The sequence below is a fragment of the Glandiceps talaboti genome, chromosome 15 (assembly GCF_964340395.1).
Source record: "Glandiceps talaboti chromosome 15, keGlaTala1.1, whole genome shotgun sequence".
Lineage (NCBI taxonomy): Eukaryota > Metazoa > Hemichordata > Enteropneusta > Spengelidae > Glandiceps > Glandiceps talaboti.
Window position 1 is genome coordinate 4,503,037 of NC_135563.1, and position 22,806 is coordinate 4,525,842.

Genomic DNA, 22,806 nt, shown 5'->3' on the forward strand with positions numbered 1-22,806 from the left:
TTTTTATAGCATCCACCAACCACTTGTTTACATTTGATATACTATAGTTTGTTGTAGGTGATCTCATGGTATTCATCATCTTTCAGAAGGGCTACAAATGTGATGTAGTGGTGCAAAGTGTAGGTGTATTTAAATGAAATTATACCAAATCCAGGCTGAAAATTGTAATTTCAAAGACCTGTAGTTTTGAACTGAAATGTACATTTTAGATATGAAATGCACACATCCCTCCAAAATGTATTATAGTGTTTTTGTTTTGTTTTTTACTTATTTTGAACAAACATAAAATGAAATTGTGATTCAGGTTGGTGTGTGTGTACGTGTACGTGTGTATGTGTGCGTTTGGAGAACTCCACTGCCAGGGTATTGTAATACTACATACAGGATTTGCATCTGTAGATAAGGTTTTTAGACAATTTCATAATTGTATTTCTACCCATACTAAAAGACAGCTGAATATTCGATATGCTAGTCTAGTTTTTCATACAAATTGAAACCAACATTAGCTGTAGACAACGTCACTTTCAATGAATGAGCCATGTGATACTACTCTAGCCAGCAAGGTCTCTGTTTACAAAGATAGACACAAACTAAAACTATTGTTGCGACATGTTAATATAAGCTATTGGATGGACATTGGTTTAAATTGTATTCACAGTATGGTGGCATTTCTGCTGACGTCCATGGTCTTGCAGTGTACTGTTTTGGAACTATATTTACACTATCTTGATCACAGAGTGATTATATTATCACCAACTTGTGTAATCTACCACATCAAACAACAATAGCTTTAGTTTGAGACCGATTGCCAGAGTAGTAACATCAGGTATACAAAGTGATAGATTTACGTTTGTTACAGAAGTAAAGGTTTCCATGCCAACTGTTTAATCAGTATGGACTTATTTGCTCACTTTTTAATTGTTGAATTTCAATCTTGCCTACTTGTTTTTATTGTGTGATTTTATCTGTAAATAAACTAAAATGTCACTTGGATCATCTTGTGTTATTATTGAATCTGTGCATACACCAATACAACACAAGGTCTCCTACAGGATATTCAACTTTCTCCAAATTTTGTCAAATGCAAGTGTGTCCCTGATCCTTTTGAAATATTGACCTCCAAAGTTATATGGTGACCCCTGATTTTTTTTTTCTGATTTTAACTGAGAATGGGTTGAGTTTTTCCTGAACAAAGTATATGTAATATCAAAATTTATGATTGTTATTTCCAAGGGGAGCATACTTAGATGTTATTGTGAAAATCTGTCAAAGTTTATATCCACTTCACCACACACACACATCAAAATTGCTATATTCCAGCACCACATAACAATGCAATATTTAAATCTATATCACTGATTAGAAGGATTTGGATGTTGCCATTGTTGAAGGTTTATTCTGGGTGACAGGGTGTAGTATTCACTTACGTTACTGATGTTTGGGGTTGATGGTGGCCAAATGGTTAGCTGTACCGGTATGCCTCTTACCTCATCAGCAGACTGGGCTCGAACCCAGGTTTGATTAAAATTTATACTCGTCAGTATGTAAGAAGGGTGATGGTCAGTTTGACCCTGCCAAACAATGCAGGATTTCCCCCACCGGGTACTCTACTTTCCTCCTGGTTCTTTAACACAAGGACGCTGTTCTTGTGGTGACCATTCAACAAACTTCCACATTTATTTGGACGAATAAAGATTATTATTTTTATTTATTTATACTAGAAGGGTGGGTGGGGAACTCAAAATTGTCCCTTACTCTTGGTGTCTTTGGTCGAGTGACTGACCATATACACTTTATAGAAAGTCATGTATATTGCAGTTTAGCTCACCGCAGTTTACTGTGCAAGGAATGACAATGCGTCTTCAAGTTCTTTACTTTACCTTTTGTGAAGTTAATGAAATTATTTCAACATCTGGTTGAATCTTTTCACTATGTGATTGGACTTTGAATAAAAAGACAACAAAGTCACTTCAACTTTACAAACAGTATCAATCCAATCATTTGCCACTTTAGAGAGTCTGTGATGTAACACAACAAAGAACCAAACAAGTAGATTTCATATTTAGTAGATGCCCATATATGTTTTAATAACTAATTTAGTCTTACAGAATTCATACAATTTAGTACACGTACATGGTTTCACAATTCATAATTGAATTTTTTTAAAAAGTCACTGGGAATAAAATATGATATACTACAATGTAGTCTATGATTTCTAAGATATAAAATTAAGACTTGTATTAGCAGCATCACATCTGATATTGTTTTCTCTGTAAATTGCTTTGTTTCATCTCTGGCCACTCAGCAGTTGTAGACCTACCCCACTTAATAAGAAATATGGCATTCCATTCCTGTAAAATGAAGAGAAGGGTGTGAATTTTACAGTAGTTATTAATCATACCAGTTCTTGGAACAAAGCACCCATGTCAAACAATACACCATTGAAACAATAGCATGGGTTTGTATTCTTTCAATAAAATATTACCATTACACCTAGTCAGCTTATATCCCAAATTCCATTGTCATGTTAAATTTGACTTATTTGCATAAACAATATCTTTTTGTAAATTATGTAAAACTATACTTTGCAATTCAAAGACATAGCAGAGTCATTTGATATTCATAAATTCTAGTTTCTAGTTTCTGTGAATTTGAAGACCTTGTATCCATGTGTGAACCCTGACAGATCACAATCAATGAGTGATTCTGTCCATGTTTTCATGTATCATGAAGTTAAGATCATAAATATAAGAAAGTGTATTGTATAAAATTTATTGATATTATATTATATAGCATATTAGGTAAGAAGGTAAGGATGGAGATGGGTTGGGAGGGACCTTACAATTGAGCTATTGTGATACAGATACTTGCAATCTTTGTTGAACCATGGTTGAACATTGTATCATGCATTGTGAAATCAATTTAGACCACCTAGGCATTGTGTAATCAATTTAGACCACCTCGGCATTGTGTAATCAATTTAGACCACCTAGGCATTGTGTAATCAATTTAGACCACCTAGGCATTGTGTAATCAATTTAGACCACCTAGGCATTGTGTAATCAATTTAGACCACCTAGGCATTGTGTAATCAATTTAGACCACCTAGGCATTGTGAAATCAATTTAGACCACCTAGGCATTGTGTAATCAATTTAGACCACCTAGGCATTGTGTAATCAATTTAGACCACCTAGGCATTGTGAAATCAATTTAGACCACCTAGGCATTGTGAAATCAATTTAGACCACCTAGGCATTGTGCAATCAATTTAGACCACCAAGGCATGCTGTAAATTTTGACACACCATCTAACAACAATAGCCTAGTACTTACCTGTCCTTCCAGGACTCCATACAAGCTACATCTGCCACATGTACAAACTTGGAATATATAAAAGTAATCTGAAAGAATACAACATGCAAGAAATTGACAATGAAACCAGGTGCACTGCACTGAAATTTGCATATTCTGCCAAATAGCATCACTTTCGTAAGCCAAAGTATAATTTTTCTGCAAACGTAATGAAAAATAATGAACTGGCTTACTAGTGGTTTTATGCTGATTAATAGCATTTGATAGACACTGGATATCATTGTAACTATGGCAACAATTATACATGTAGCTGTTAACTAGAAATTGCTGTAATCAGAACACTGTTTTATCACTGGTGGAACTGAAAACTGGCTTTGAAAGTGTCTGGATTGGGGTGGGTTGGGTTGGGGATGTTCTAATCACACTTTCAAATGGGTATAAATTCTGCTACACATACACTTGACCATAGCACACATCAGGATGATATCCACAATAATATTCATCAAGCCACCTCTTAAACAATGAAAACTTGAATATTGAGTGTTTAACATACTGCTGTGTGCTGTGGCCATGTGTACCGTATCTGTAATAGAATTCATGTTAGTTTGTTAGTGTGATAGGGACAGATTTCTTGGCACCTACAAAGCCAGTTTCCACCACTGATGTAAAATGCTGTTAAAATCACAGCAATTTACAATAATGCTAAATATCAAATTTTCATTTTGTGCTTGGTCTGTTGGGTATATTACAAATCTTCAATATATATGGACTAAAAGTAGATTGGTATAATTGTACAATATATTCACAAAGGGGATTTTTATCTATTCAACACAAATTATTTTGGGTTGTCTGGGCTGTCATATTGAGTGGCTACTAAAGAGTATTCAAGGCTTGTGGAAAAGATATCCGAATATGTAATATACATACTGATGTTATTTGGCGTTCTTTCACTTCAACCGTCCATACATTAAGTCGTTGGTCTATTGACACTGTTACCAATGTAGTAGAATCCATCCAGTGTGCACCTATAATTAATTTGAAGAAGTGAATGGAGATATTATATGGCATGATTAGCAGATTAGAATACACATCCTAGCACAGTGTGTGTCTGTGTTGATGTGGGGTGGGGGTGGGGGTTGGGGTTGGCATGGGGGTAGATACAAATGTAAGATGTAGGTCCAATTTACCATGATTGCATATTTTCTAGCAATATTGTATCTGTCCGTCAATCAATCAATCCAACAAAAAGACAAAAACAAGGCAATTTGAATTATACCTTATGGTGGCAAGGTGATGGTTTCATAATGCAATTATTTAACTAGTTGTAGTGAAAATCATGTTGTTTTTATTGGCAGAATCACAATCCCTCTATTGGGGACTGGGGCAGAATCAATAACAGAAGAATATTGTGTATGTCCCCTCCCCTTTATATTAATAGCAGAATTCTTTCAACACATTACATGTATATGTTAAAGTTACAACAAAGTATCATTGCTCTTCTATTGGCATCATGGTGGTCAACTTACCAGTAATTTGAGCTGCATGTGCACTAGGTATGCTGTACTGATCTTTCACAGTGATACTGTGTGTGGCATTCTCAGCGTGTAGTTCTACCAATGTCACACATAAAGCATTGTCATCACCACCAGTGGCAACTAGGTAATCATTCCCTGCAGACAAAGTCACATTAAACAACTGTTTATAGACAGTCACATGAAGAGTTCTCCCATGCTACATAGGAGAGTAGTGCTGGACAGTAGTGTACAGTGTTCTCCCATGCCACATAGGAGTGCTGGACAGTAGAGTACAGTGTTCTCCCATGCCACATAGGAGTGCTGGACAGTAGAGTACAGTGTTCTCCCATGCCACATAGGAGTGCTGGACAGTAGAGTACAGTGTTCTCCCATGCCACATAGGAGTGCTGGACAGTAGTGTACAGTGTTCTCCCATGCCACATAGGAGTGCTGGACAGCAGTGTACAGTGTTCTCCCATGCCACATAGGAGTGTTGGACAGTAGTGTATAGTGTTCTCCCATGCCACATAGGAGTGCTGGACAGTAGTGTATAGTGTTCTACCATGCCACATAGGAGTGCTGGACAGTAGAGTACAGTGTTCTCCCCTGCCACATAGGAGTGCTGGACAGTAGTGTACAGTGTTCTCCCATGCCACATAGGAGTGCTGGACAGTAGTGTACAGTGTTCTCCCATGCCACATAGGAGTGCTGGACAGTAGTGTATAGTGTTCTCCCATTCCACATAGGAGTGCTGGACAGTAGTGTATAGTGTTCTACCATGCCACATAGGAGTGCTGGACAGTAGTGTACAGTGTTCTCCCATGCCACATAGGAGTGCTGGACAGCAGTGTACAGTGTTCTCCCATTCCACATAGGAGTGCTGGACAGTAGTGTACAGTGTTCTACCATGCCACATAGGAGTGCTGGACAGTAGTGTACAGTGTTCTCCCATGCCACATAGGAGTGCTGGACAGCAGTGTACAGTGTTCTCCCATGCCACATAGGAGTGTTGGACAGTAGTGTATAGTGTTCTCCCATGCCACATAGGAGTGCTGGACAGTAGTGTATAGTGTTCTACCATGCCACATAGGAGTGCTGGACAGTAGAGTACAGTGTTCTCCCCTGCCACATAGGAGTGCTGGACAGTAGTGTACAGTGTTCTCCCATGCCACATAGGAGTGCTGGACAGTAGTGTACAGTGTTCTCCCATGCCACATAGGAGTGCTGGACAGTAGTGTATAGTGTTCTCCCATTCCACATAGGAGTGCTGGACAGTAGTGTATAGTGTTCTACCATGCCACATAGGAGTGCTGGACAGTAGTGTACAGTGTTCTCCCATGCCACATAGGAGTGCTGGACAGCAGTGTACAGTGTTCTCCCATTCCACATAGGAGTGCTGGACAGTAGTGTACAGTGTTCTACCATGCCACATAGGAGTGCTGGACAGTAGTGTACAGTGTTCTCCCATGCCACATAGGAGTGCTGGACAGCAGTGTACAGTGTTCTCCCATTCCACATAGGAGTGCTGGACAGTAGTGTACAGTGTTCTACCATGCCACATAGGAGTGCTGGACAGTAGTGTACAGTGTTCTCCCATGCCACATAGGAGTGCTGGACAGTAGTGTACAGTGTTCTCCTATGTCACATAGGAGTGCTGGACAGTAGTGTACAGTGTTCTCCCATTCCACATAGGAGTGCTGGACAGTAGTGTACAGTGTTCTACCATGCCACATAGGAGTGCTGGACAGTAGTGTACAGTGTTCTCCTATGTCACATAGGAGTGCTGGACAGTAGTGTACAGTGTTCTCCCATGCCACATAGGAGTGCTGGACAGTAGTGTACAGTGTGGAGGTCCCTGTATGTTTGAAAGACATTTTATGGGAACTTGTCTAAATTGAAAGCACAACATTTTCACAAATAATCTCATGATTATGTAAGTTTATACACACTAATATATATAGTGATTATCACAATAGAATCTAGTTGAACTGAAACACAATGTCATCTGACTCAAAAAACATCAATAACATTGCTAAATTTCATTATCTGGCTTGACACTCTAGAATATACTAACAGTCATACATTTAGTTAATGTCTCTAGTTTGGAAGATCTATCCAGTGAAGGGGAACCTACCTTGATAGTGTTGTATGGCCAATGAATTGATTCCAGATTGGTGCGTATTTAAAACACATATAGGGTCTGATAATTTTATCTTGTTCAATGCTACATGTGAATAACAGTTAGTCCTTCTGTCATACAGTTTTAATGAAGTCACAACTAGGTCAGGTTCAATAGATTCTGCTTCTCCACATTCCTGGAATTCAGTATTACTTTCAGTCCTCCCAACAACTAATTCACTTTGTTGAATCTCACTCTCACTTCCTGTAGTATTTCCATCATGAAGTTTAACCACACGTTCTTCACTCCCTATCAAAGACATTTCCTTAGTTTCCATTGTAACATTCCTTACTGAATCATCATCTTCTTCCTCACTACTGCTTTTGACCTCCATATCTCTTTCTATCAGAAATTTACCATGTTCCTTGATTGTGGGCATAATGTCCCAGCATGCAACTCTTCCATCAGTGGCACCTGTAAACAGCATGGTGGGTACATCTGTATCACCTACATTTAAAGGTGTGCTGTTTAAAGTGATGTGCTTTGTGACTAGTATACAATGGTCATGCCAGGAACTTTCTGCTAACACCATGAACTTCTTCATCACTAAGTCAAATGAAAATAATCTGTAAAATAACAAAATGTTTCTTAAATAAGTATTTAGTGCATTGTCACATTTTTTTCACAAATTTACAACTGGAAAACATTTTGCTCTTGTTAAGATGACAATAACATTCAAAAAATGACAAAAGTATGAAATCATACCGCATGGCTATATTTTTGTACATAATAGCTAAAAAAGTTGAATGTGATCAGTTTTGGTTATAAAAGTTAAAATTTCATTCGTCACATACCAGGATTTACGTTCTTCTTTTATTAGCTCACACATACACAATCATCTATTCAAAGTTTAGGTATGGGGGGGGGGGGGGGGGGGGGGGGTTTCCCCGTAACTTTGCCAAAAGTCGACATTGTAAAAAAGAAAGGCTTGGGCGCAAACCCGAGGAATTATGGTATGTACCTTAGCACTACATCAGAACTAACAATAGCCACATAATAGACAGTGTCTTGTCTTCCTTTCCATGCACTCATTGACATGTATCTAGTATCATTATCTTCAATATCATCATCTCTCTGCCACTTAGGACGACGTTTGCTCCGACCATCACTGGTACCATGACAACCAAGCATCTCCACTGAACATTCCGGGAATCTGGTAATTTCCTTCACACGTTTATTTGTAAGTTTTGCAGAAATCTTCCAGCATTTCAATGCTGCCCTCCCTCCAGCAGAAAACAAAACTTTGGTGAATTCCATTGGTTGAGTTCCACCACTAGAGGGCAGAACACATGCTTGAAGTGTTCTCACACTAGAGATATGTGAATGCAGACTTTTTAGAACTTTTTGTTGGGTTCTGCCACCATTTTCTGATTTAATCTAGTCAAGGAAGGGAAAGAATGAAAAAATGTATATACTCAGTTTGCGACCCTTCAAAGTGTTATAAATGTGAAGAGATAAAGGATACTTGTAATGGCTATGATATTTATCTTGGTATCTTCACTGCCAGTAACAATAATGTGATGTTGTGTGTCAGGGCTGGTGATGTCATACACTGTATCTAGGTAACAAATACAGGGGATTTCTTTCCAGTGAACACTATCCTGTAGAGAAAGAAAAGAAAGCTTTCAGAATGATGTTCCTTGAATGACAAAAAAACACCCATTAGATGGCGACAGTTTGGTATCACATATGACAAATTTTCACTTACTAATACTTTGTTACCATCATCACATAACTTTACCAAGTTCAATTAAGTGGCACTTTCCCCCGGAAAGTTTCCAACCCTGGTATTAGAAAGACTTAAATACTCTATAATAATGTATATTTTTCCATACATTTAGATATCCCATGATAACATATTAACAGCCATCATCAAAATAGTCAATATGCAAATAATGGGTTTCAAAATTTGTCTGTCAAATGCAGCGAAAGTTGAAATTTTACCTTTTAAATACTAGTAAATTTAAAATGTCACCTGCTGAATACAGGTATTTACAGAAATTTACCTTTATTGGACCATTTATCACCTGCAAATGCCAATAACTACAGGCAACTTCCTTGGCTGTTATGGACTATGACAGAACCCCATGGACTCGCAATGGACGGTACGGCATACAGAAGTTATTTTCATGAGTGATTCGGTTTATTCTGCCGCGTCTTTTCATGAGCAATAGCGAGTGAAAATACAGCAGAATAAACCGAATCATGAACAAAAAGGAAAGACACGTATGTGCATTAAAAAATGCATTTATTTGCTTATTTTCATCAGGAATCAGTTTTACTTTTGGATCTATTTTATCTCAATATATCTCATTTGCATAGCCATCAGTGAAAATACCGGTTTTATTTTTGATTGTACATCAACGTACACAATGGTACATATGTAATAAAAGTTATTATTTCATATTAGTGCACATACAAGGGGTATTTACACTGCAGTACAACACCAAAAATATCACTGCAGACGTGTATGCTAATATATATGTGGGTATACCATGTACATGACAACATGTGTTATACATTTTGCCATAAAAGACTTTGTTCAAATAGCCACACTTCATTTCTATTCAGTGGATTTTGAAATTTTGAACTTGTATTTTCTAACATACGTATCCAATAACATGTAGTCAGATAAAAATGTATTTTGCTCAGATATGGTGTTTTTTTTAAACAAAGAAGTCTTCCCAGATATAAAATGCAAGTCTATTATCTATCTATTGTTGGTATTAAAACCTGAATCTTACCTTAATAATTGTCTGTGAATGTAGCGTCTCCATGGTCGTCTGACATAACATTACACTGCGTGACTTTACATACACAAAGACTGCAGTGTTTTGTACATTGGCTGCAAATCCATAAGATCTATGACCACCACCACACTCCACTTGAAGTAACTTCTCATTCCTATCAACACTCCATACTACAAAGCTAGACTAGAAGGTCAAAGAGTGAAAGAATAGAAAATATGCCATATTTGGAGTTAGTACTAAATTTGAAGCCATTTTCAAAAAAAACAAAACATGTGAGGGTTCCCCAGCTTGGACAAAATGAGTACTCAACTTTTCATCACGTATACCAAATGCATGGTGGTATGAGAAGCCATCAACAAAGTGGCTGTAAACAAACAAACAAACAAACAAACAAACAAACAAGCAAACAAACAAACAAACATGTATTAAACTCAAACCATTAAAAGCCAAAGAGGCAGAGCTATTTGAACTAACCAAGGGTGTTATCAACATTTGCTATAAACCATTTGTAAGGATAGTTTTCATAGTACTCAATTCATTGCATAGAATGATTTTGACCAATACTTGCAATCAAATCTCCTGTAGAACAGCACCCTCTAGTGGTCAACTATACATTCATCATTCTTAGAATTGTTTGGATGTGAACATCTCAGATCTGCATTTGGAAGGTTTCTAGACAAAAGCAGAGGATAATAGTACCTCTGGTGCACAGATCAAAGCAAGCCCTTGACAGTGATTTTGGATTGCATGAAGGTCATGAAGATGTCTTTTTCATAACTTGTAGGGCATGAGCATACAAATGAAATGACAATGAACAAAAAATAATCACATTTCATAATTTCTTTACACATACATTGATCTAGAAATTGACATCAGAGAATACTTGTTTGAAAAATATTGGTGAAAGCATTTATAGAGTTTTCTTAATTAAAGGCTAGTAATTCAATCCCAGGTTCCTGCATAATATTAAGTGTTATCTTTGTTCTGTACCAACTTCTCCTACAACTTTGTCAGACAACTCATTTTAATACCTAAATTTTAATCCTAATCACTTCTGGGTTTTTCAAAACTAACAGTTTAACTTACAGTATGAAAGCCACAAATCTGAAGATCTCCATCGTCTGTGTATGTCAATTTTTCCAACCATTCAAAGCCTTTGTATACCTGAAATAGACCAGACAATGGTAGATGAGATTATTACAATTATATTAGTTATCAGTAGTCTCATAAACCTAGAAATTATCCAAACACTACAAGTATTTTGACTATCAACCACGTTTAATCAGTAGAATATGAAAATTATGAAAATGTTCTAATTATTACAGCTGAAAATATGTAAACATGTACCCAAAATGTTAAGTCCAGATTGGCTCCATGGGCTTTAAAGTCAAAGTTCCACACTGTTCATAGCGATAAATAGAATAAAATGAGATCCAAAAAATACCCTCTCCTCTCCCACTGATTTGGTAATATCAAGGAATACAGTACAGAGTTATGATGGGTCTAAGTACTTGTATGTATTTATAAACCAGACATTAAAGCTACACTAGCTGCTACAGAAATACTTTTTTCAAACTGTGTTGTTAGATAGGACTTCATCATAGCATAGTACACCCTCAACAATCACCTGTGGGTAAATGTATTTGTGTACTTGTACACATATCAGTAAATCTTATCAATTTATTTTTGGGTCAACACCTTCAAATCAGCACCCCAATTTACTACTTGTTGATACAATTGACCCCTAATTAACATGTAGAATGCCAAATTATTGGTGTTTTAACAATTTTAAAGTAATATATTTTTGGTTGTCTGATCGCTAAAAATAAGACTTCAGTTACAGCTAGTGCAAGTTTAAACCTAAACATACAGCCTTGCCATAATTCTAACTTTACTAAATTCAAGTTACTTGATTTAACTATCTTGGAAACTCTACACTCAAAGCACCAAAACATTACATACTTTTGATGCATTCAGCAGCTGTAGGTTGTTGTCATGGTAACTGTATTGTTTATATGTACTATCTCTACCAGAAGTGTAGATGTAATCGCCATGACGACATGCATCAGTTACACCACCCTTTCCATGTATAGTTACCAGACTCTGTGTAGGTGGCAATGGCTGTGTTTAAAGAAAAAAAAACCCAGAAACATTGAAGTTGATTCACATTATAGCAAGGAGTGGAAAAATACAAAATATACCAATGTGATTTTCAACTGCTGAATAAAATCAAGTCATCTTGGTGTTAATGTATTTTTGAGGGCGATAGAGAATTTAATGATGAAGAATTCCTGATAAGTCACAGCTTTTTGAATCATTATTCAATTACACATTGATTACAGCCAAAATGATGTTGGTTTGGTGTTTCACTCATGTAACATGTCATTTTTATACACATGTAGACAATGTCTAATGCAAAACAAACAATTACATAGGTGCCACACACAATGGGGAAGTAGAAGTAGTCGAGTTGAAATGTTGATTATCAGTTAGAAAATAAACAATTGCAGCCATTAAAATCATCAAGTCCATGTACTAAGTCCATGTGTAATGTTTTCATTAGAAGCCTATTTTGACTGCACTGTGAAAGAATAGCAATACTTATCAGTGTTCAATGTGATTGGGCAAAGGATCCTGCTGTGTTTATTGTGTCTCTGTTATTGTGAGCCTAGAGTTGAAATATGTCTGTCTTTGTGTCAAAACCGTAATGTCACATGAGTCAAACATCAAACCAACATCATTTTGGCTGTAATTATAAAAAATAGAGTAAAACATATGGCAAAGTTAAAGCTATTATCCATCATAGCATTGCTATCTTGGACTTCATTATGTATAGTTAAAGCTCAGAGACTTGGTTATCTGCCTTGGCAATTTATTTCAATGTCACTCACCTGTTGAGCCAGCATAACAAGTCAGTTAGCAAAGTCTTGGCTAGTGTGGACTTTCATGATATACAGTTTGCCATTTATTCAGTTTCAAAAATGAATTGATGTCATGAAAAAAAATGTCACAAAAAGTCACAATTTGACAATTCTATAAATAGTAACATACCTCATTTCTGACATCTTGACTGGATTCATAAAGATGAACTGTGCCTCTTCTATCTCCCATCACGACATGTTTGTCATCGCTAAGTACGACTACAGCTGTAACCCATCTCTGTCTGGCATATGGTAGACTAAAACATTGACATTTATGTAAAACGACTGAATTCTCAGACAGTTGAACTTTCCACCAGACCTAGTAGGAAATAAGAGAAAGTGAACATCTAAAGGAATATGATATGAGAATGTCATGGATTTTATCAGGAAAGACTATACATATGGCTTGAGGTTGTTACCCTCTTTGGGTCATGGCCTCATTCTGAGATCAGAAGATGGTTGTCATGACATCAGTCATTGAAACATTGAAAGTCTGATATTTGACAGCACTATTGATAGGTGAAATTAACTTATGGTGTGACATCTTTACAAAGTGGATAAAATAATTCAAATGCAATTCTGCAAAAAAGGCCATGAAAAAGCTATGAACATTTTTTCCTGGTGTATTTTTGTTTTATACATGAATTACATGTGTTATACTTCCACTTACTGTAACATATTTAATAGTTACTTGTGACAGTGAGAATTGTACTAGAATTGCAGTTACACAAAGTTAATGAAGTCAGATAAATTTTACCGACTTACAAAGAAACTGATATACAGATATAGCAAACTAAGATACACCATTAATGTGCAATCATCTCAAGTACTGCTACTGACAGCAGTATTTTGGTATGGTGGACTATTTACTTTCCAACTGATTGTTTTATAACACTGCAGTATAAGGAAATATACAATAGATTATCAGAAAAACAAAAGATTTGGAGGTTTGGCCACTAGGAGTGCTATTCAGAAATGAAGTCCATGACAGTTAGAGTACTGCAATGTAAGGTTATCTGACAAAATCACCCTTTCCATGTATTTTACAGCAAAAATTGATTGCATTCTCAATTAGTCAAAATATTTTGCCAACTGTGTTTCAGATCATGTCATTTTTACGAACTCACAGAGTTGTTTTAGCAACATGGATTTATGTACATTTGTACTTCCACATGCTTTTATTATTTTAAACTTTCATTTTCCCTCATGAAGAATGCCCTCTTGTGACACTTCTGTCTAAAATGACTACACTGAGTTTACAAGGTGAATAACCAGAATAGAGCAAATTATCAAAACTATACAATCTGTTCACATCTTACCACTGTACCTTCAGGACCAGAAGTAAAGATATCTTCATTTGAAGCCCAACATAGACTCAGAACTTTACCATCATATACTTTCACCTCATCAAACTTTGAAATGTCACCTGAAAAATAGAAACAATATAATTGTCATATCTACTGGTACACCTACAATCTCTTACTGTTAGTATGTTAAAGCCAGGTGAGGCTGCTTTCATCTTACCAGCATGCAGTGTGCCTTCTAATGATAGCCAAATTTTGTTGTTGTGGGTCACTCAGTGTGATAAAAACTGGCATTTCTTGTGAGTCACCACATTGCGAAAGATAAGGGAACACCAATTTTTGGTGCATCACTAGAAATTGTGTGCATCAGTGGTGCATCAAATTGGCATAGCGGGTACACTGGCTGCATGTCAGTGTCTTAATAACTCTTATGCTAAAGAGACCCACAATAGTCATTTTCACCAATCCTGCAAACATGCAACCTCTCTAAAGTTATAGAAATCACTTATCTGGTTTAGAAGAGGCCTCCTCTACACTGGGGCAAAGTATTATGGGATATAATCAAAATAAGGAGCTTCACGTCACCTTAATATTTTTGGGGTAACGAAGGTTCAACAAGTTTCAAATTTCTAACTTTAATATCAACTTACCAATCAGTAGAACTCTGAGAAAACCTGTGATGTTTGCCATGGCAACAATTTTATGATTTGGTGATACTGATAAAAGTGCATAGGATCCATACTTGTTGTCATTCTGTAGTACAGTCCACTCTTTCTCTGCTATATGATAAGAGTAGAAGACACTGGAGGTAAGAAAAGAAAACAGACAATTGAAGTCATGCTATGACATAGTGATGTCATTGTCAGATGGCGCTGCACTGCAGTATAACGAGATACTGGAGAAAATAAATAAGAGATAACCAGAAGGGTCAAAATTTGTGAAAAAGATTGACTCTACCACTGTTTATTGAAACAAAATGTCATCTCTTTCATCTGTGTATGGGCTTGGATAGCACTTAGACTCAATCAATCAATCAATCAATCAATCAATCAATCAATCAATCAATCAATCAATCAATCAATCAACCAACCAACCAACCAACCAACCAACTAATAATTGCTTTAGTCGATCAACCAACCAAACAATCAATCAATCAATCAACCATTTCATCAATCAACCAATCCATTGACTGTCAATCAATAGATAAACCAACTAACCAATCAATCAAATAAATCAATTTATAAACAAACCCAACTAACTAATCAATCCATCAATTAATCAATAAATCAACCAATTAACTGATTAATTAATCATTTTATGAATGAATGAATGAATGAATCAAACAACACACAAACAAACAAACAAACAGCACCACAGTTTCCAGTATTACGCAATGTTCTAGGAAGAGTACATTTAGAAGATTCTTGAGAATAGTGTAGGTTTTCACATTCTTTCTGAAAGCATTAGTTGTAATTTTATTTTGTAATTTCAATGTAATGTACAATCATAGACAGTGGAAGGGAAATCCTTCACTGTTTAGAGTACAATCTATACGTACAAAATATCAATCATCTGTTACTTGTACAGCTTGACTTACCCTTTATTGGTTAGAATCAATACCTGACCAGAACTGATGACATCAACTAGTCTAGGGTAATCCATGGGGTCACTACTAGGGGGGTCAAGCTGAGTTGTTTTACTACCTACAAATAAATCATACAGACACAAAACTTACAGACAACAGAAGAAAATAAGCTGTGCAGAATCAACAGTCAGAATTGATACAACTGTTGCTTCTGTCTGTCTCTTGCAGCATGGATTTATATACATTGTAATACAATTGTTGAATGTGTCTGTCTCTTGCAGAGGGTGATTCATATACATTGTAATACAATTGTTGCATGTGTCTGTCTCTTGCAGAGGGTGATTCATATACATTTTAATACAATTGTTGCATGTGTCTGTCTCTTGTAGAGGGTGATTTATATACATTGTAATACAATTGTTGTAAGTGTCTGTCTCTTGCAGTCAAGACAAACCCCACCCCCACCTGAGCATGTAATATTCCATATGCAGTTTACAATCATGATGTGATACATACCTTTGTTTTGTCTGTCAAAATTATTTACAGGGAGTCAGTGAGTCTCAGTGTCTTTCATGTTGTCCAAGTTATTACATCACTCTCTGCAATAGACAGACAGACACATGCAACAATTCTATCTGTTCTGACTCTCAATTCTACACAGCTTAGTTTCTTCTGCTATTGTGTAATTTTTATAAATCTCTTTTTATAGAAAGCTTCTACTGTACTTCACATTACTATAACTCTGTTGACAGACAATATTTTTCAATTGACATAAATCGACACATACCTTCCTGTTGCCAAGCAACCATTGACCACACCCTAATGCTACAGTCACCTCCTCCTGTGACCTATGCAGAAAAATAAGCACATTCAACAATAACATTCAGTGCCATTTTTGTCACTATTTTGGGTGTTCTTTATGATGAATACTCTAAATATCAAGACTTTTCTGTGGTGGTAAAAGTTAAAATTTTAACATTTTCACAGTCAGAAAAAGACACAAGTTACTCCTATGTAAGAACTATACTAGCTCAGTGGTTGTGTGCCATGCATCTTCAGTGTGCATGTTATTTTGGGGGCATTTACAAACAGGAGTTTGATACTAAAATGTAAAAACATTCAAGACTTTGCAATCATCATAATTATAATCTCAAGGTCTATATTTACATTCAAATAGTTTCATTCAGTGTAAAATTCACAAGAAAACTTAATTTCATCAATCAAGAGTGCAACAAAATATCAGAGTCTTACAATATTTCGACGACTAACAGCCATCTCCGTCTATCACAGCTACAGGAGAACTAAGGAACCGGTTCCAACTTTTACACCACCTTAGGCTTGAGGTCGTGACCTTTTTTTTAGGTCATGGCCTCATTCCCAGACAAAGATGACTGTCAATTATCGAAATACTGGAAGACTGTGAAATTTCTATGGCACTGGTGATTGATGAAATTAAGTTTTGTGGAGGTGTATCTTGGTTTGAATAAGGATTTGTTTTCTTGTATCATTTGCTTCTCTTTTTGGGACAAAAAATCTTTGAAACTAAATCAAAATCAGTAAATCAGTAAATACGTAGAGAAGAAACTTGTTTTTATGTTGCAGTATTTACATGTCTATGACTTGTTTCAAGATTGAAATTCATCTTATAACACCAAATGAATCAATATACTAGGGAATGAGATCTGCAAACATTATGTCCAGGTTGATATTTTTATCATTGTTCTCAGATCTTATCAAAATCTAAAACTTACTACTATTTGATGTTCTTCACTAGTTGCTAGACTCCATATACTACTACCCTGAAATTACAAAATAGCAACACAAACCAAAGTTATGTTAACGCTTTAAAATTAATTATGCAATGTGGCAAATTATGAAAATGGATCTCAAATCTGAAAATTGTAATTTTTTTATCATACAAAAAGTTTTTCACAGATTTACACATCCCATCAGTTTTTTTGGGTTTTTTTTGAGGCGAGGTCAAAGTCAAAGTTATGAGTACATAAATCCAAGACTATTCAATACAAATATTTGCAACACAAACATACCTTATGACCTTTGAACTTTTTGAGGTTGTTTCCATGGTAATCCCAAACACAGCAAGTTGCATCCTAACATGAAAGAGAAAGGAACCGGTTCAACTGCTAGAGATTAACAATTTTCTGACTGTTGTATTTGTAAAGTTTAGCAGTAAACTAAAAATGATACCCTTATGGGTTTAGTTCACCCAATCTCTGAAAGCATAAACGTGTAAATAAAAATTGTAATGATTATAAAACTTACAGTTACTATTATAATACAATCCTTACCTCCCCTATACTAACAATGTAATTGTCCATAAATGCAGCATCCCATACTCTAGCAGTGTGACCATATAACACTAGGAGAGGGGTGGAGAGTGTCAAACTGAGGGACTCCAAATCTTTAAGCTCCCATACACGTATACTGCGGTCATCAGATACAGAACACAGCATGCCATGTTTACCACTATAGCTGATGGAAAAAATTACTCCCTGAAACATGTGATGGGAAAAAGCATCATTTTGTAAAATTGTTTTTCCAAATCTGCAATGTCCTATATTTTGAAATCCAATGGTGAAACTTCTGTTTAGTCAAAGGAGAAGGTGCCCTATATTTAAGCACTAATCTGCTATAGGTATAATATGTAATATGTTTATTGCTTTACAAGGCCTCCGGCCCATATACAATGTAAGAGATTTACAACAAAATCAAAGTCAAAGTCAAAGTCACATATCAATGGTTGGAATAAATACTAGTATTACATTATTTCACTTGTAAGTGTCTGTCTTTGTTTAAATGCATTGTATACAAATTTACATAATGATGTTACAAGTTCAGGTTTGTTTGTTCTCATCAGTCTTAAGAACTTAATAAAATTTTGCTCGGCTATGAATTCTTTTGGGACATGTTTTTTCCTCTCATTGTCGTAGAAGAAGTGTACTAAAAGAAAATGATAGTAATTTTCTCACAAATTTTACATATTCTATTCCAATGTTTTCCGATTTGCTAAAAATCAAGGTTATTCTAAATCAAAACGTTCCAACTTTGACACAAGAAAACTAAAATCTAGTCCGGTTGAAACGATGAAAAAATTGGTGTTCACTCTCTTATTTGCCATACATTTCACAAAGTATTTGACTGCCATTTTGAATTTTAAGAACAGCTGTATCTAAGGTGGTCATCTAAGTGCCAAACTTAGACTGTTGAATATTTCTGTCCATACAAACCTCATGTCCACGAAGACGTTTATCTACGATGACACGTCCGTCTTCATTTTTCAAACCACTTGATTTCCACAAGACAACTTGGTTAAAGACAGTGCCTACAGCTAGTACTAGAGATTCCCATGTGTTGCTTAGTATGCATGCAGAGTATCTATCAATAGTTAAGTTATAATAACTATCAATCATAGAATGGTGTTAGTGCCCTCACTCAAACGAGTGCCCTGTGCTTTTGTTTGAACAAAAAGAAGTAGTAAAGTTGTACATCCATGTATTTCAACAACCGTAATCACAACATTACTAGATTATCTGTTAAGGATTGTTGCACTTCTAAAAGAGCCTGCATGACAATCCAAAAAGTATGAATCTTTTTTGAAAAAAAGAGAAAATTATGAGAAGTAAAAGACTTAGTGAAGTATTAAGTTGAACTACAGATTACAAAAATCACATTATCTGCTTTTTTTTTTAGGAACATCAGACTTTAAAAAACTACATTTTCCATCAAAATCCACTCATTTTGTTACTAAATTTATGCGCAATCATACGCTTGAGACTGTAGAGCAGCTTGTGGACCAAAACTGACATAAACTGCAAATCAATAACTTGAGAAGGCAATACTGATTTTGGTGTCAAAACCTTTAACTTCTAATACTTGTAGTAATGTGCACACGTCATACAAAAAGGATACAGTATGCATTTATCTTCACAGTGCACATGCTCTATGACCTCTGACTTCTTCCAATCCAATAATGCAACAGAATTATGGGCAAGGGCTATTGCTAATTGTTCTCCATCCTGATATGCATTGAGATATAAAATAAAAAAATTCCAAAATTAGTACACAGGCCACAATGCATATTTTTATTAATTTTGTCAAAATTAAACCTAATTATCTTCTTCTTCTTATGAGACTCATTGGCATTATTTTCAGAACAGTTCACTACTTACAAATCTATTGACTCAGATTTTTTTGTTTTCCAACTTACAACAGAAATTGAACATATAGACAATATATTTCTGGAATAAGGATTGCACATTTACCTGTAGCCAGCGGACAGCTTTGATCCAGTCTTCAAGTTCTGAAGGTTCCCTTACAGCTCTGATGCTAGTAACACAATGTGTATAATACAGTTATTGCCAGCTTACATATCTTTGTATAACTTTGACAGAACCATGTGACACATGAGTGCAAGGGTGGCAGATTACAATGTACTTTTTTTTTTTTTTGCATGAATGCATGAAGTATTATCTGCAGTCCTACTTTCAAAAGCACAAGTGCAAATACCCTCCACCTCCACAAGTACCCATACTGGCACTCATGCCAAATGGGTTCTGTCATACATGTACATGTATGTTAATTTGAAATAGGAAATTTTGTAGAAAAAAACATTACTATATGGTCATGTGATTTTGTACACACACATACATACACATTATCTTTAGTATACTGGTAATTGCACTGCAATTTTAATACATTGTATGCACACGTACACTCCAATGTAATCACAGGTACATATGTAATAATCGTACATCTGTTGACCATGCATGTCAGAAAATATGGATTCTAACATAGTTTGATCACATTGTCTTCATAGTTACATCTTTGCTAAATACTATAATGTACACGGTACTCACTGTCTAGTTTGGCAGTTTACATCCACAACACTGATTGACTTCTGACCATACACAGCAAACAGTGTACCTGGCCCTGAAGTAAACAACAACACCTTAAATGAATCAATGAATCAGTTAGCCACTCATGCACTCACTCACTCAAGGGTCAGTCACAGTCAGTCAGTCAGTCAGTCAGTCAGTCAGTCAGTCAGTCAATCAATCAATCAATCAATCAACCAATCAATCAATTTATAAAGCACCATTTTGCACTAAAATGTAGACTTCAGAGGTGACTATACAGTTAAAATACTCTGGAGAATAGACAGGTGTTGACTATTGGTTTTTGTCATATTTCTATGACTGTAGTGTATACCATAACAGGGTGCAGTATGCGAGAATATGAACCCACCATACAACACTTAGTCTCATTTGTACTTGGGTTCATGCAGTAGACATTTGGCAAATGATTGGAGTGTCCTGGGTTTTAATTTTGGCTTCATCTGAGATCTGGTATGTGGGTGGCTGATTCAAGATTTGTGGTGTATGACTCATTTACAAGATTATTAAGCCAATTCTATCCTGTACAATAACAATAGTAAACAACAACAACAACAACAACAACAACAACAACAAAAGTAACAACGACACAGGATAAAACCATAGACAGTAGAGGGGGGGGGGGGGTCTCCCCCTCTACTGTCTATGATAAAACAAACAACGAACGAAAATACAAGTAAACAACACCTTGGAAAAACAAACAATGAACAACAATAAACAACATTTTTTGGTGTTGTAAAACCAACAATGGTTGGTACTTATCATCTAAGATCTCTGATTTGTATTGAATACACAATAAATGTAACTGAACATCACATGATGTACCTCAGACATAGTGGTCTGAGCATATATACTTACCTTTTTTAAAACCATGAATAGTACACCATTGCAGTACATTACATTCACCAATTTGTGTTCTATCTTTGATGGAGTACACATGTAAATACGGCCCTTCTCCTAGAATATAAACACAACATACTCTCATTGTAAAGTCATCAAACATTGTTTGTGGACACCATTCTACATGTAACTCGTTACAACCTTACCGGACAAGATATAGTCCTGGACAATCTCTAACGCAGTAATTGCTCCAACGTGGGTTATAACATCAACAGCTTTCATTATGAACACATGTCCGCGATCCTATTAAAATTTTCCACCTCGAACAAACGAATCTGTAAGTTTATAAGGTGGCTTCGAGCCTTTAACGTAAACGTAGCATACTGGAAACAGGCATGAGTTGAACAGAACGACTGCGCGGTAATCTCCAGGGTGAAGTTGCGACCTGCAGCTGCAGAGAGAGTTTCATATGTGTGGAACAGCTGATTGAACAGCGCCCTCTATTAAGGGACAAACACAAACACACGCACGTGTATAGCATAGCATGTGAACTTCTGAACAAACTTAGTGTGACGTGGGACCAAAAGAGGGTTAGCCCACCAAAGAGTCCACTCCCATCACTATCACTATCTACCCGTCATAAACTTTTACAGCAAAACTGCACTAGCTGCAACTGCATGGGACATTTTTTCATCAAATAACCAAAGATACTGTAAATATTATCTACAGGTAGTGGCAAGTCTAAATCTTGAGCGAAAGCTCGGTTTTGAATCTGTCACCATATTAAAACTGTACTAGTTGTAACCGGAGCGATCAGACAACCGCAATATAGTCACTGAAAATTGTTAAAAACCAATAATTAGACATTGTATTAATAGTCTAGTTCTAAACTGTAAAAGTAATGAGGTTTTTAATACGTAATACTATACCTTTAGAACTAGACTGATATTGTATAGTTAATCAGTGGTCGTTATTATCCATAAGTAGTAAAAAAAACTTATTGAATTCATGATCGACGTTGAGGGCACTGATCCAAAAATCAATTTGATTTGATCGTTTATATAGCTACAAAAAATGCGTTTACCCACAGATGATGCAATAGGGTTAAAGGTGAACCTTATTGCATAACTTACGAGTAAGATATTGTACCCAACAAAACATTTTCAGCTAGTGCAGCTTGCACAAGTAATAATTTGGCAATGTGCATGAACGATACAATTCACTATAGACAGTCAACAGTTCAATCTAGATGCATCATGGCCAAAGGGAGCCCAGGGAAATTATATATAGGGAGACGAAGACAGAAGAACTTATACCAATATTACATCTCAAAATTAAGATGTCACACCATTGCAAAAATATACCATTTTTTATACTGAACTGCATATGAAGATACAATCATGCTCTTGGTTTTTGTTTTGGTGTAACATTGCTCACTCTGAACATTCTTCTCACAGAGAGAGAGAGAGAGAGAGAGAGAGAGAGAG

The 22,806-nt window shown here is 36.0% G+C and overlaps 1 protein-coding gene across 3 annotated transcripts; it reads right to left on the bottom strand.

Annotated features, from left to right (window-relative positions):
- Nucleotides 1-2,127: 2,127 nt before the first annotated feature.
- On the bottom strand, nucleotides 2,128-21,757 carry LOC144446577 (tRNA (34-2'-O)-methyltransferase regulator WDR6-like). 3 transcript variants are annotated; one of them, XM_078136374.1, is made up of 24 exons: nucleotides 21,526-21,757; nucleotides 21,338-21,436; nucleotides 20,444-20,516; nucleotides 19,850-19,913; nucleotides 19,497-19,603; nucleotides 18,815-18,962; nucleotides 17,876-18,079; nucleotides 17,615-17,677; nucleotides 17,318-17,365; nucleotides 16,354-16,414; nucleotides 15,579-15,684; nucleotides 14,632-14,783; nucleotides 13,997-14,103; nucleotides 12,808-12,996; nucleotides 11,719-11,877; nucleotides 10,843-10,920; nucleotides 9,751-9,939; nucleotides 8,472-8,607; nucleotides 7,968-8,373; nucleotides 6,962-7,572; nucleotides 4,840-4,983; nucleotides 4,241-4,338; nucleotides 3,335-3,402; nucleotides 2,128-2,351 (listed from the first exon to the last, which is right to left on the bottom strand). In XM_078136374.1, exons 1-24 carry the CDS (start codon nucleotides 21,599-21,601, stop codon nucleotides 2,288-2,290), a joined length of 3,450 nt encoding a protein of 1,149 aa, XP_077992500.1. In that variant the 5' UTR covers nucleotides 21,602-21,757; the 3' UTR covers nucleotides 2,128-2,287. The 3 variants fall into 3 exon arrangements, with proteins under 3 accessions (XP_077992500.1, XP_077992501.1, XP_077992502.1); XM_078136375.1 differs by having other exon boundaries at nucleotides 15,579-15,680; nucleotides 16,350-16,414; XM_078136376.1 differs by lacking the exons at nucleotides 19,497-19,603; nucleotides 19,850-19,913; nucleotides 20,444-20,516; nucleotides 21,338-21,436; nucleotides 21,526-21,757 and having other exon boundaries at nucleotides 17,876-18,059; nucleotides 18,815-18,924.
- Between the last annotated feature and the right edge of the window lie 1,049 nt (nucleotides 21,758-22,806).